Source organism: Aythya marila (genome assembly GCF_965140915.1).
Source record: "Aythya marila genome assembly, chromosome: 22".
NCBI classification, from domain to species: Eukaryota; Metazoa; Chordata; class Aves; order Anseriformes; family Anatidae; genus Aythya; species Aythya marila.
This window is the reverse complement of record NC_139063.1, coordinates 7,330,722-7,343,405: the sequence shown is the minus strand read 5'-3', so window position 1 is coordinate 7,343,405 and position 12,684 is coordinate 7,330,722. Positions and strand designations below refer to the sequence as shown.

Sequence of the window (12,684 nt, the reverse complement as noted above, 5' to 3'; positions counted from 1 at the left end):
CTTTTCCTCATCTCTTGTAACTAAGTTTCCCCCCGCATCCAGTAAAGGATGGAGATTCTCCTTAGTCCTCCTTTTTGTGTTGATGTATTTATAAAAACGTTTTTTGTTATCTTTAACGGAAGTAGCCAGACTGAGCTCCAGATGAGCTTTGGCCTTCCTAATTTTGTCCCTGCACAGCCTTGCTACATCCTTAAAGTCCTCCCTAGTGGCCTGCCCACTTTTCCAAAGATTATAAACCCTCTTTTTCCTCCTAAGCTCAAGCCACAATTCTCTGTTCAGCCAGGCTGGTCTTCTTCCCCGCCAGCTCGTCTTTGGGCACGTGGGGACAGACCATTCCTGCGCCATCAAGATTTCCCTCTTGAAGAGCACCCAGCCCTCCTGGACTCTTCTGCCCTTCAGAACCGCCTCCCAAGGGACTCTACCAACCAGTGTCCTGAGCAGCTCAAAGTCAGCCCTCCGGAAGTCCAATACAGCAGTTTTACTGGTCCCCTTCCTGGCCTCGCCAAGAATAGTGAACTCCACCATTTCGTGGTCACTCTGCCCAAGACAGCTCCTGACAATCACATCCTCCACCAGTCTTTCTCTGTTTGTGAATAGAAGGTCTAGCGGGGCACCACCCCTGGTAGGTTCACTAACCAGCTGCATCAGGAAGCTATCTTCCACACTCTCCAGAAACCTCCTAGACTGCTTTCTCTGGGCTGTGTTGTGCTTCCAGGATATGTCAGGGAAGTTGAAGTCCCCCACGAGTACAAGCGCTGAAGATTTTGCAACTTCTGTCAGTTGCCTGTAGAACTCCTCATCCGTCTCCTCATCCTGGTTCGGCGGTCTATAACAGACCCCAGCCAGGATACTAGCCTTGTTGTTCCTGCCAATCCTAACCCAAAGGGACTCGACCTTGTCATTCCCAGCCTCTAGTTCTACAACCTCGAAAGACTCTCTAATATAGAGAGCCACACCACCACCCCTTCTGTGCTGCGTGTCCCTTCTGAAGAGCTTATAGCCAGGCATTGCAGCACTCCAGTCATGAGACTGGTCCCACCATGTCTCCTTGGTGTCTGCAGGGCTGTTTCTCTCCATTTCTCATTCTTCTTTTCCAGATGCTGTTGTGCAGCAATTATTTCCTTTTGTAAATATTTTCTCTGAGACACAGCCAGTGGCTCTCAGTGGCTCAGCACTGGCCAGTGGAATGTCCTTTTTGGAGCTGGCTGGAGTCTGTCTCTAACATGCAGTACCTTGTGGAACTCTTCTCACAGAGGCCATCTGTGCAGCCCCTTGAAACCAAGACCTTGGCGTGTAATCCCAATACAGAAAGAAAATGATTTTATACAGTTCTATTGTAGGTTTGTTTGATGGAATTCTGGAGGAAAATTGAACTAGATCATGTATTTGCTTTTTGTAAGGTTACATCTGCCTTGGAAAACTCTACATTTAATATTAACTATAGTCTTTTAATAGAGAAATAAGAATAGAAATAATATTGTGTAGTATGAAAGAGCTTCCAGTACTGTAAGAAAATTCTGTAACTATTATGGATCTTCATGTTCTTCAGATGTGAGCATGCTAAAATGTCAGGAATCTAAACACTACTTTTTTTCTGCAGTGCGACGTAAGTTTCTGCATATCTGAACTGCAGAAGGGCAAAATAGGTGGATTAAATGTTGAGAAAATAAAAGACTTGATTTAGATTCCACTGAAGCTCATCAGTCTTCCACTTCCATCTCTTATAATTAATCCAGTTTGATGCTACATGTTTCTAAGTCCTTTTGAATATGAACTGATTTTAACGTTAGCTTTTAATCCTATGTAGGAGTATGATGAATTGTCAGAAACACAAGGAAAGCTGGAAGAGAAGCTACAAGAACTTGAAGCCAATCCACCAAGGTAAAGATATGAACTATAAAAATGAATACTTAGGAAAGCATGAAGATTTTTGCTTGTTTTACTTTCACAGTATATTAAAAAAAAAAGCCATGTTTTTCTTTTAATCATGGTAGTTTGCACAAACGTGAAGTATGAGTTCCCTCAGTTTTAGAACTTTTCTTTCTTGGTTGTAGAAGTCATAGAATTATAGAATATCTCGAGTTGAAAGGGACCTACAAGGATCATCGAGTCCAACTCCTGACACCACACAGGTCTACCCAGAAATTCAGACCACACGACTAAGAGCACAGTCCAAATGCTTAAACTCTGACAGGCTAGGTGCTGTGACTACCTCCCTTGAGAGCCTGTTTCAGTGCATGACAACCCTCTCAGTGAAGAACCTTTTCCTGATACCCAGCCTGAACCTCCCCTGTTGCAGCTTGACACCATTCCCTTGGGTCCTATCACTGGTCATTAAAGAGAATAGATTGGCGCCTGCCCCTCCAATCCCCTGTAGTCCACAATGAGGTCTCCCCTAAGCCTCCTGTTTTCCAGGCTAAACAGGCAAAGTGATATCAGCTGCTCACCATAAGTCTTCCCCTTTATGCACTTCACCGTCTTAGCAGCCCTCCTTTGGATGCTCTCCAACAGTTTTACATCCTTTTTGTACCGTGGTGCCCAGAACTGCACACAATACTCGAGGTGAGGCCTCACAGTGCAGAGTAGAGCGGGACAATCACCTCCCTCGACCAACCATTAATGCTATGCTTGATGCACCCCAGGATACAGTTGGCCCTCCTGGCTGCCAGGGCACACTGGTGGCTCATATTCAGCTTATCAACCAAAACCCTCAGATCCCTCTCTGCGGGGTTGTTCTCCAGTGTCTCATTGCACAGTACGTGTGACTCAGGCCAAAAGAGGGTGGTTCTTAGGATGTATTACAGCAGTAATCCTTGCTGTAACCAGTGCCTGATCTCAAGAAGCCTTTCAGATTTGAAATCCTTGTCAATGATAGCATACCTACTCTGCTTATTTTGACAAACGATGGCAGATTATAAGGATGTACGTTGCTCTATTATGACTCTACTAGTTTTTTAGTTTTTTGTATTTATGCTCCTTAACACGTGATTTATTTAACAGTCTTCATTTCTGAAGTTTTGTTTCCAGCTTCATTTAGTATGTTATATAAGAGTCCATCTTTGAAAATGTGATTTTGCTGTTGTTTGGCATTTTTAAAAATTTCTCCTCTAAGAAGGGACTGAAACAAATTTTCAAAAACAGTGCGTTTGCATTCTGCTCTGGCAAACTAAATGTCTTTTGTATTGCATTTTTTTTTCCAGTGATGTCTATCTGTCTTCAAGAGACAGGCAAATACTTGACTGGCATTTTGCAAACCTAGAATTTGCTAATGCTACGCCCCTCTCTACACTTTCACTGAAGCACTGGGACCAGGTAGCTAATTAATGTATTTGTTCAGTTATATACTAAAAACTTATGGTATATTTATTTCACTCTCATGGAAGTTCCTTTGTGTTAATGGGTCTAAACTCTTGAATGGTATCTGCTTTTATGTAGATACTGTTCTCTTACATGGCTGTTATTTGCTGATGATATTCCAGGAAGCTTTTTATTAGTGCTGAAACTTTCTATAATAATGCTGTCTCCTGAAAGCTTCTGTACTGATTACTTGACTAATAAAATAAGTTTTCAAATTCTTCAGATTTCCCTTTGAAAGTTTTTATTGAAAACATTTTGCTACTGTTCAGAGTTGCTGATTGTCTATTGAGTGATGTGATTTTGTTATAAATGCATGCTTTTACACATCTTTGTTTCAGGATGATGACTTTGAATTCACAGGCAGTCACTTGACTGTGAGGAATGGATATTCCTGTGTGCCTGTAGCCTTAGCAGAAGGGTTGGATATTAAATTAAACACAGCGGTTCGACAGGTTCGCTATACAGCTTCAGGTACATGAAACCACCTCTTGAAAGCTGCTCTGAGGAAGTATAATCACAGAAATGCAGTGCTTTTGTTTTGATCTTATAAAACCTTTCTATCATATTTTAGGTTGGAAAAAGCCACATTTCTTGTTCGTGTTTAATTGTGTAGGAAGCTTCTAGGGATTAATAAATCTTTGTTTCTTGCTTGTTTCTGTGGCTGCTCTGAATCTGTCCTTTTCAGCTGGATTTACTGATATGTAGGTTCACTTCATTGGGATTGAAGATTTTGGAGTAAGAGGTCTTCGACTGCTTAAGGTACCGCAGGCTCTGGTATTAGGAGTGTAACTAGATATAAGATGGACTTGAATGGAAGGAATACACCTTTTCATTGTTCTTCAAAACACTGGGCTCAAGAAACTGTCAGCTGGGAGAGTAACTCAGTGATAGGCTCGTTCTCTACTTGGTATTTAGTTATACATATATTTAAATCTCATTTATTAGTGTAGATTAACCCTTTTAGCCTAGTGTGGCCATCCTTGGATGCATTGTAAATTCTGCTTTTTGGTATTCAGCTATGTGGCCAGTAAGATTTAGTTGCCTAGAAGTTACATAAAGCTTGTGTAATGCTGTCTCTGTAACCTAAGTGTTTTCTGATGTGGATATGTTTTTATGGTGGTTTTATTTTTTTTTTAATTTTATGTTGAGGCCTTTATAAGGCCTTTTATTTCCCAGTCTATTAAATGACTTTTCCTCTCCTTTTTCCAGGCTGTGAAGTGATAGCTGTAAATACCCGATCTACTAGCCAGACGTTCATTTATAAATGTGATGCCGTGCTATGCACTCTTCCCTTGGGAGTATTGAAACAGCAGCCTCCAGCAGTACAGTTTGTGCCACCTCTTCCTGAGTGGAAAACTTCTGCAGTGCAGCGTATGGGATTTGGCAACCTCAACAAGGTCAATTGGTCATTGAGGGAACTGCAGGCAGACCAGGGCATGCAGCAGAAATGTTTATGGTGGATGAGAGGAAGGATGGATGAGAGGGAAGGATGTTTCTTCCACTCCTGTTTGCTAGACTTTGATGCTGAAAATTATTTGAAGAACTGTAAAGGACTTCTCTATATGCTATGTAATTTGTAAGCAGTAAAATTTGTCAAGTAGGTTGACATGGCACATATGTTGTAGCTTGCTAAACAGGTTATTAACTTATGAAACATGATAAAGGTGTAAGCTTTTATGTATTAAGCATGTACACTACATATTCTCTAGATTTTCCTTCCTTGACATTTCCAGTGATGCAAATCAGTTGATCTCTTTATTTTTATTTTTTTCCCTGAGCTCCTAAGTCTTTTGATTCTTTGTTTATAGGTTGTGTTGTGTTTTGACCGTGTCTTCTGGGATCCAAGTGTCAATTTGTTTGGTCATGTTGGTAGCACCACCGCAAGTAGAGGAGAACTTTTCCTGTTTTGGAACCTGTACAAAGGTAGCTCTGATGCATTTCTACTTTTGCCAGTGTCTTATTTGTATGGTTTCAGATCTAGAAAAGAGCAGTTCTTAAGATGTTGTTAGTGTTCACATATGGATATGAGAAGGTAATACTTCACAGAATCACAGGATAGTCTTTGTTTGAAAGGACCTTAAAGATCACAGAATATCCCAAGTTGGAAGGGACCCATAAGGATCATCAAGTCCAACTCCTGACACTACACAGGTCTGCCCAAAACTTTAGACTATGTCACTAAATGCATAGTCCACTTGCTTTTTAAATTCAGACAGGCTTGGTGCAGTAATTGTGTCCCTGGCAAACCTGTTCCAGTGTGCAACCACCCTCTTGGTGAAGAACCTCTTCCTGCTGTCCAGCCTAAATTTCCCCTGCCTCAGCTTAGCACCACTCCCATGGGTCCTATCACTGGTGTCTACAGAGAATAGGTCACCTGCCTCCCCATTCCCCCTCGCGAGGAAGTTGTAGACCGCAATGAGGTCCCCTCTCAGCCTCCTTTTCCCTAGGCTGAACAGGCCCTGTGACCTCAGCCGCTCCTCATGTCTTCCTCTCTAGGCCCTTCACCATCTTCATCGCCCTCCTCTAGACATTCTCCAACAGTTTAATGTCCTTCTTGTACTGTGGTGCCCAGAACTGCACACAGTACTTGAGGTGAGGCTGGACCAGCGCAGAGTAGAGCGGGACAGTCACCTCCCTCGACCAACCATTAATGCTGTGCTTGGTGCACCCCAGGATACGGTTGACCTTCCTGGCTGCCAGGGCACACTGCTGGCTCATATTCAACTTGCAGTCGACCACAACCCTCAGATCCCTCTCTGCGGGACTGCTTTCCAGTGGCTCATCGCCCAGTCTGTACATATAGCCAGGGTTGCCCTATCCCAGGTGCAGGACCCAGCACTTGCCTTTGTTAAACTTCATATGGTTGGTGATTGTCCAGATCTCTCTGCAAGGCCTTTCCACCCTCATCAGAGTCCACAACTCCTCCAGGTTTGGTGTCATTGGCAAATTTGCTCAAAACACCTACATCCAAATCATTTATAAAGACATTGAAGAGGACTGGCCTAAAATGGAGTCTAGAGGGACCCTACTAGTGACCGTCTGCCAGCCAGATGTGGCCCCATTTACCACAACCCTTTGAGCCCTGCCCGTCAGCCAATTGCTCACCCATCATATGTTTTTGCTAAGTTGTATGCTGGACATTCTGTCCAGTAGGATCCTATGGGAAACCATGTCAGAAGCCTTGCTGAAGTCCAAAAACATCACATCAGCTGCTTTCCCTTGGTCAACTAGATGGGTGATCTTATCATAAAAGGATATCAAATTTGTTAGGCAGGACCAACCCCTCATGAACCCATGTTGGCTGGGACCAATGACTGCATTGTCCCCCAGGTGTGCCTCAATGTCAAGAATCATTTTCTCCATAATTTTACCAGGCACTGATGTGAGACTGGCAGGCCTGTAATTGCAAGGGTCTTCTTTCTTACCCTTCTTGAAAATCAGCATAACATTTGCCAGCTTCCAGTCTACTGGGACCTCTCCAGATTCCCAAGATCATTGAAAAACAATTGAGAGAGGTCCCACGATGACATCAGCCAGCTGATGAGATCATATAATTCCAACCCCCCTGCTGTGGGCAGTGACACCTTCCACTAGACCAGGTTACTCAAAGCCCCATCCAATGTGGCCTTGAACACATCTAGGGATGGGTCATCCACAACTTCCCTGGGCAACCTGTTGCAGTGCCTCACCACCCTCATACTGAAGAACTTCTTTCTGATGTGTAGTCTGAATCTGCCCTCTTTTCTTTTAAAGCCATTACCCCTAGTTCTATCATTATACTCTGAGGAGTTGTCATCATCCTGCCCCCCCCCTGCTTTGCTGTAGGCCTCCTTTAGTTACTGGAAGGCCACTGTAAGATCTCCCTGGAGCCTTCTCTTCTCCAGGCTGAACAACCCCAACTCCCTCAGCCTGTCTTCATGTGAGTGGTGCTTCAGCCTCTTGGTCATCTTCATCACCTTCCTCTGGTCTCATTATAATAGCTCCATGCTCTCCTTGTGCTGGGGGCCACAGAGGTGAATGCAGTACTTGAGACGTGACCTACCAGGGCTGAATACAGGGGGACAATCACTTTCTTAGTCCTGCTGAATACACTGTTCCTGATACTAGACAGGATGCTGTTGGCCTTCTTCGCTACATGAGCATGCTGTTGGCTCATACTCAGCTGACTCTTCACCAATAGCCCCAGGTCCCTTTCCAAGTGGCAGCTTTGCAGCTACTCTTTCCCCAGCTGGTAACATTGAATAAGCGCCTGAAATGCAGGACCCAGCACTTGGCCTCATTGAACCTCATATAGTTAGCCTGGGCCCATCAGTCTAGCCTATCCAGATCCCTATGTAGGGTCTACCGACCCTCAAACACTCTCTCCTATCTTGGTGTCATCTGCAGACTTAATGAGGGTATACTTGATCCCCTTGTCCAGATCATTTATGAAGTTATTGAAGACAACTGGCCCCAATACTGAACCCTGGGGTCACCACTAGTTGACTGACCTCCATTCACCTCCTTAACTCCATTCACCACGACTCTTTGGGTCTAGCCACCTAGCCAGTTTTTAACCCAATGAAGAATATACCCTGTCCAAGCCTTGAGCAGCCAGCTTCTTCAGGAGAATGCTGCGGGAAATGGTGTCAAAAGCTGTACTGAAGTCTAGGTAGCAGCCTAGCCTTTCCCTTGCCCACTGAGTGCTTCACCTTGTTGTAGAAAGAGATCAGATTCAGGACATGCCTTTGATAAACCCATGCTGACTGGGCCTGATCATCTGGTTGTCCTGTCAGTGTTGCATGATGGTCCTCAAGATAATCTTCTCCATGAGCTTCCCTGGCACAGAGTTGAGACTGACAGGCCTGTAGTTCCCCAGATCCTTCTTCTGGCCCTTCTTGTAGATGGGCGTCACACTTGCTAGCTGCCAGCCAACTGGGACCTCCCCTGATAGCAAGGACTCTGCTGATAAATGATTGAAAGTGGCTTGGCGAGCACTTCTGGCACTTCCTTCACTACCCTCAGGTAGATCCCATCTAGCCCCATAGGATTGTGTACATCTAAGTGTAGTAGCATGTCTCCAGCCATTTCCTTGTGGATTATGAGGGCTTCATTCTGCTCCCTGTCCTTTTCTACCAGCTCAGTGGTCTGAGTACCTAGGAAACAACTGGTCTTGCTGCTAAGGGCTGAGGCAAAGAAAGCATTAAGTATTTCTGCCTTTTCCTCATCTCTTGTCACTGTTTCCCCTCACATCCAGTAGAGGATGAAGATTGTCCTTAGTCCTTCTTTATTTGTTTGTGTATTTATAAAAACAGTTTTTGTCTTTGACAATAACAACCAGATTAAGATCCAGTTGGGCTTTGGCCCTTCTATAACTTTCTCCCTGTACAGCCTCACAACATCGTTATAGTCCTTCTGAGTGGCACACCCCTTCTTGTAAAGGTCATAAATCCTTTTTTTTCTTCCTGAGCTCTCGTCTCGACTCCCTGTTTATCCAGGACTGTGGGTCTTCCATGCCAACTCATTTTTTGTCATGTGGGGATGACCTGCTTCTATGTTTTTAGGTTTACGTACTTGAAGAGTGTCCAGCTGTCCTAGCTAGACTCCTTTGCACTTCAGGACTGCCTCCCAAGAGACTCTGCCAACCAGCATCCTGTTAAGGAGGCTCTTCCAAAGTCAAAGGTGGCAAGCCTGCTCTGCTCCCTCCTCAGCATCTTCTGAATCTAGAACTGCACCATTTCATGATGACTGCAGCCAAAGCTGTCCCCGAGTTTCACATTTACCCCCCTAGCCTCTCAGAATGAGATCCAGCGTAGCACCTCTCTTCATTGGCTCTTCTATCATTTAGATAAGGAAGTTGCTATCAGTGTATTTCAGGAACCTCCTGAATTGACTTTGTCCTGCCGTGCGGTGTTCTTTCCAACAGATATAGGTGTGGCTGAAGTCACCCGTGAGAACCAGGGCTTGTAAATGTGAGGTTGCATCTATCTGTCTATAGAGGGCCTCATGTGCTTGATCTTCCTGACCAGGTGGGTAGCAGATCCCCACTGCAATGTCACCTGTCCCTCTCCTCCCTTTTATCATGGCCCATAAACTCTCTGGCAGTTCCTCATCCATCTCCAGGCAGAGCTCCAGGCACCCTTCTCACCTCCCCAGCCTGTTCTTCCTAAAGAGCCTGTATCCTATCATAACACTCCAGTCGTAGGAGCCATCCCACCACATCTCTAGTGCCAATGAGGTCTGTTCTTCCTAAAGAGCCTGTACCCTATCATAACACTCCAGTCGTAGGAGCCATCCCACCACATCTCTAGTGCTAATGAGGTCAGAGCCCTGCAGGCATGTGTATATCTCTTAACTTGTGTATATCTCTTGTTTATTTCCCATGGTACATGCACTAGGACCACATACACATCAGACTGTGAGGAACAGGATGGATTGAGGTTCCCCTCCCCTGGCAACCGTAGTTTAAAGCCCTTTTCACCAGCCTTGCAAGCCTATGACCGAACATGCTCTTTCCCATCTCTGATAGGTAAGCCCCATCAGCCCTCAGCAGACCAGGTTTCTCAAAGCGAGTCCCATGTTTTAGGTAGCTGAACCTGTCTTTAGCACCAGTCCTGCAGCCATCTTGATTTGCCAGATCTGACTGGCTCTTTCAATCCCCACCTGTTTGACCTGTGCTTCTGGGTCCATTACTGCTGCTCCTAGGGCTCTGTATTGTTTCTGGATGCTCCTCAGACTGCTCCTGGCTGCATCACTGGTGTCCATGTGAAACATTAGCAGGAGATAGTATAGAATCATAGAATCATAGAATATCCTGAGTTGGAAGGGACCCTTAAGGATCATCAAGTCCAACTCTCGATACCGCACGGGTCTACCCAAAAGTTCAGACCATGTGCCTAAGTTCACAGTCCAATCTCTTCTTAAATTCAGACAGGCTCGGTGCAGTGACCACTTCCCTGGGGAGCCTGTTCCAGTGTGCAACCACCCTCTCTGTGAAGAACCCCCTCCTGACGTCCAGCCTAAATTTCCCCTGCCTCAGCTTAACCCCGTTCCCGCGGGTCCTGTCACTAGTGTTAATGGAGAAAAGGTCTCCTGCCTCTTGACAACCCCTTACGAGGAAGTTGTAGACTGCGATGAGGTCTCCCCTCAGCCTCCTCTTCTCCAGGCTGAACAGGCCCAGTGACCTCAGCCGTTCCTCGTACGTCTTCCCCTCCAGGCCTTTCACCATCTTCGTAGCCCTCCTCTGGACACTTTCCAACAGTTTCATGTCCTTTTTATACTGTGGTGCCCAGAACTGCACACAGTACTCGAGGTGAGGCCGCACCAGCGCAGAGTAGAGCGGGACAATCACCTCCCTTGACCTACTAGCGATGCCGTTCTTGATGCACCCCAGGATACGATTGGCCCTCCTGGCTGCCAGGGCACACTGCTGGCTCATATTCAACTTGCTGTCTATCACGACCCCCAGATCCCTCTCTTCTAGGCTGCTCTCCAACGTCTCATCGCCCAGTCTGTACATGCAGCCAGGGTTTCCCCGTCCCAGGTGCAGGACCCGGCACTTGCTCTTATTGAACTTCATGCGGTTGGTGATCGCCCAGCTCTCCAACCTGTCCAGATCCCTCTGCAAGGCCTTTACGCCCTCATTTGAGTCCACAACTCCTCCAAGTTTGGTGTCATCAGCAAACTTGCTCAAAATACCCTCTATTCCTACATCCAGATCATTTATAAAAATATTGAAAAGTACCGGTCCTAAAATGGAGCCTTGAGGGACCCCACTGGTGACCGCCCGCCAGCCTGACGCAGCTCCATTTACCATAACCCTTTGGGCCCTGCCCGTTAGCCAATTGCTCACCCATCGTATGATGTTTTTATTTAGCTGTATGGTGGACATTTTGTCCAGTAGGATCCTATGGGAAACCGTGTCAAAAGCCTTGCTGAAGTCCAAAAAAATCACATCAGCTGGTTTCCCTTGGTCCACCATACGGGTGATCTTATCATAAAAGGAAATCAGGTTAGTTAGGCAGGACCTACCCTTCACAAACCCATGCTGGCTGGGACCAATGACTGCTTTGTCCCCCAGGTGCGCCTCAATGAGTCCGAGAACCAACTTCTCCATGATTTTACCAGGCACTGACGTGAGACTGACAGGCCTGTAATTGCTAGGGTCTTCTTTCTGACCCTTCTTGAAAATTGGCACAACATTTGCCAGCTTCCAGTCTACAGGGACCTCTCCAAATTCCCAGGATCGTTGAAAAATAATTGATAGAGGTTCCGCGATGACATCCGCCAGCTCTTTCAGCACCCGGGGATGAATCCCATCCGGACCCATGGACTTGTAGGGATCCAGGTGGAGTAGCAAATCCCGCACACGTTCAGGGTCAGTTGGGAGTTTGTCATCCCCACCGTCCCGGTCCTCCAGCTCAGGGCACCCTGGGTCCCGAAGCCCATCATCGGCATTGAAGACAGAGGCAAAGAAGGCGTTAAGCGTCTCTGCTTTGCCTGCGTCATCGTCTGTGAGGAGACCTTCCCTATCAAGGAGCGGCCCTATGTTTTCTTATGTTTTATGTAGTAGTCCTTAGGTTTCATGAGGCTTGACAGTCTCTTGGTGATATCCTTGATACAAACCCCTGGTAAGCAGCAGACTTCCCTCAAGAGTGGATGGGGTTGGTAGATGGGCATCTCTGTATCTCTCAGAAGAGTCTCCTACTAGTATCACCTCTCACCTTTTCTTAGTAGGACTAATTATTACATGAGGAGCAGAGTGGGCTTCCTTACTCAGCTCGACCTTCCCTTCAATGAGTCTTTCCTTTACAGCTTGCAGAAGGGTGTAGTGGTTCTGTAGGGGCATCTCAGGCTTAGGGGCAAGCCTCTCCCTCCAGCTGGTCCTTGTGGTTACGAGCTTCCACTTTGGAGTTATTTGCCCCCTTCCTTTCTGTGAGAGCCGATGATGGAGTTTTGGGCTGTTTGGCCATAGACTGTTGGTCCCCTGCAGTCTGTACTAGGAGCCAGCTTTTGAGTTCCTCATCAACCTCCCTGATACTATGCAGCCTTGTCACTGACTCCTGCAGCTCAGCCACCTGCTCCAGGAGGTCCTTCACCTGTTTTCCTGTAGGAAGACAAACGGAAGCAGAAAGCACCACTAACTTGCAAACGGTTGCCCGGTAAATTAGGGCAGAACGTGGTTTGCCAATGCTGTGAATTCCAGGCTATTTCTGTTAAATTGTATTACTTCCCATCAGGTCAGGTGGCTGAAGTGGGAAAAATCAATTACCCTTTCTTGTGGATAGGTAGGTGGTAGTTAACATGATTGCACTTTGAAATACTGTTGTAGAACTGACTGAATTTGTG

The 12,684-nt window shown here is 46.0% G+C and overlaps 1 protein-coding gene across 9 annotated transcripts in view; it reads left to right on the top strand.

Annotated features, from left to right (window-relative positions):
• Positions 1 to 12,684, top strand: part of KDM1A (lysine demethylase 1A) — a 69,394-nt gene that overhangs the window by 35,080 nt on the left and 21,630 nt on the right. For all 9 annotated transcript variants that reach the window (XR_014318959.1, XR_014318960.1, XM_082777738.1 and 6 more), the window contains 5 exons: positions 1,808 to 1,881; positions 3,201 to 3,312; positions 3,696 to 3,828; positions 4,567 to 4,754; positions 5,166 to 5,280. Coding sequence is in view for 7 of the 9 variants with exons in the window: in XM_082777738.1 (XP_082633864.1) it covers positions 1,808 to 1,881; positions 3,201 to 3,312; positions 3,696 to 3,828; positions 4,567 to 4,754; positions 5,166 to 5,280 (622 nt within the window). In the remaining 2 variants the exon portion in view is untranslated. The remainder of the gene's footprint in view (positions 1 to 1,807; positions 1,882 to 3,200; positions 3,313 to 3,695; positions 3,829 to 4,566; positions 4,755 to 5,165; positions 5,281 to 12,684) is intronic.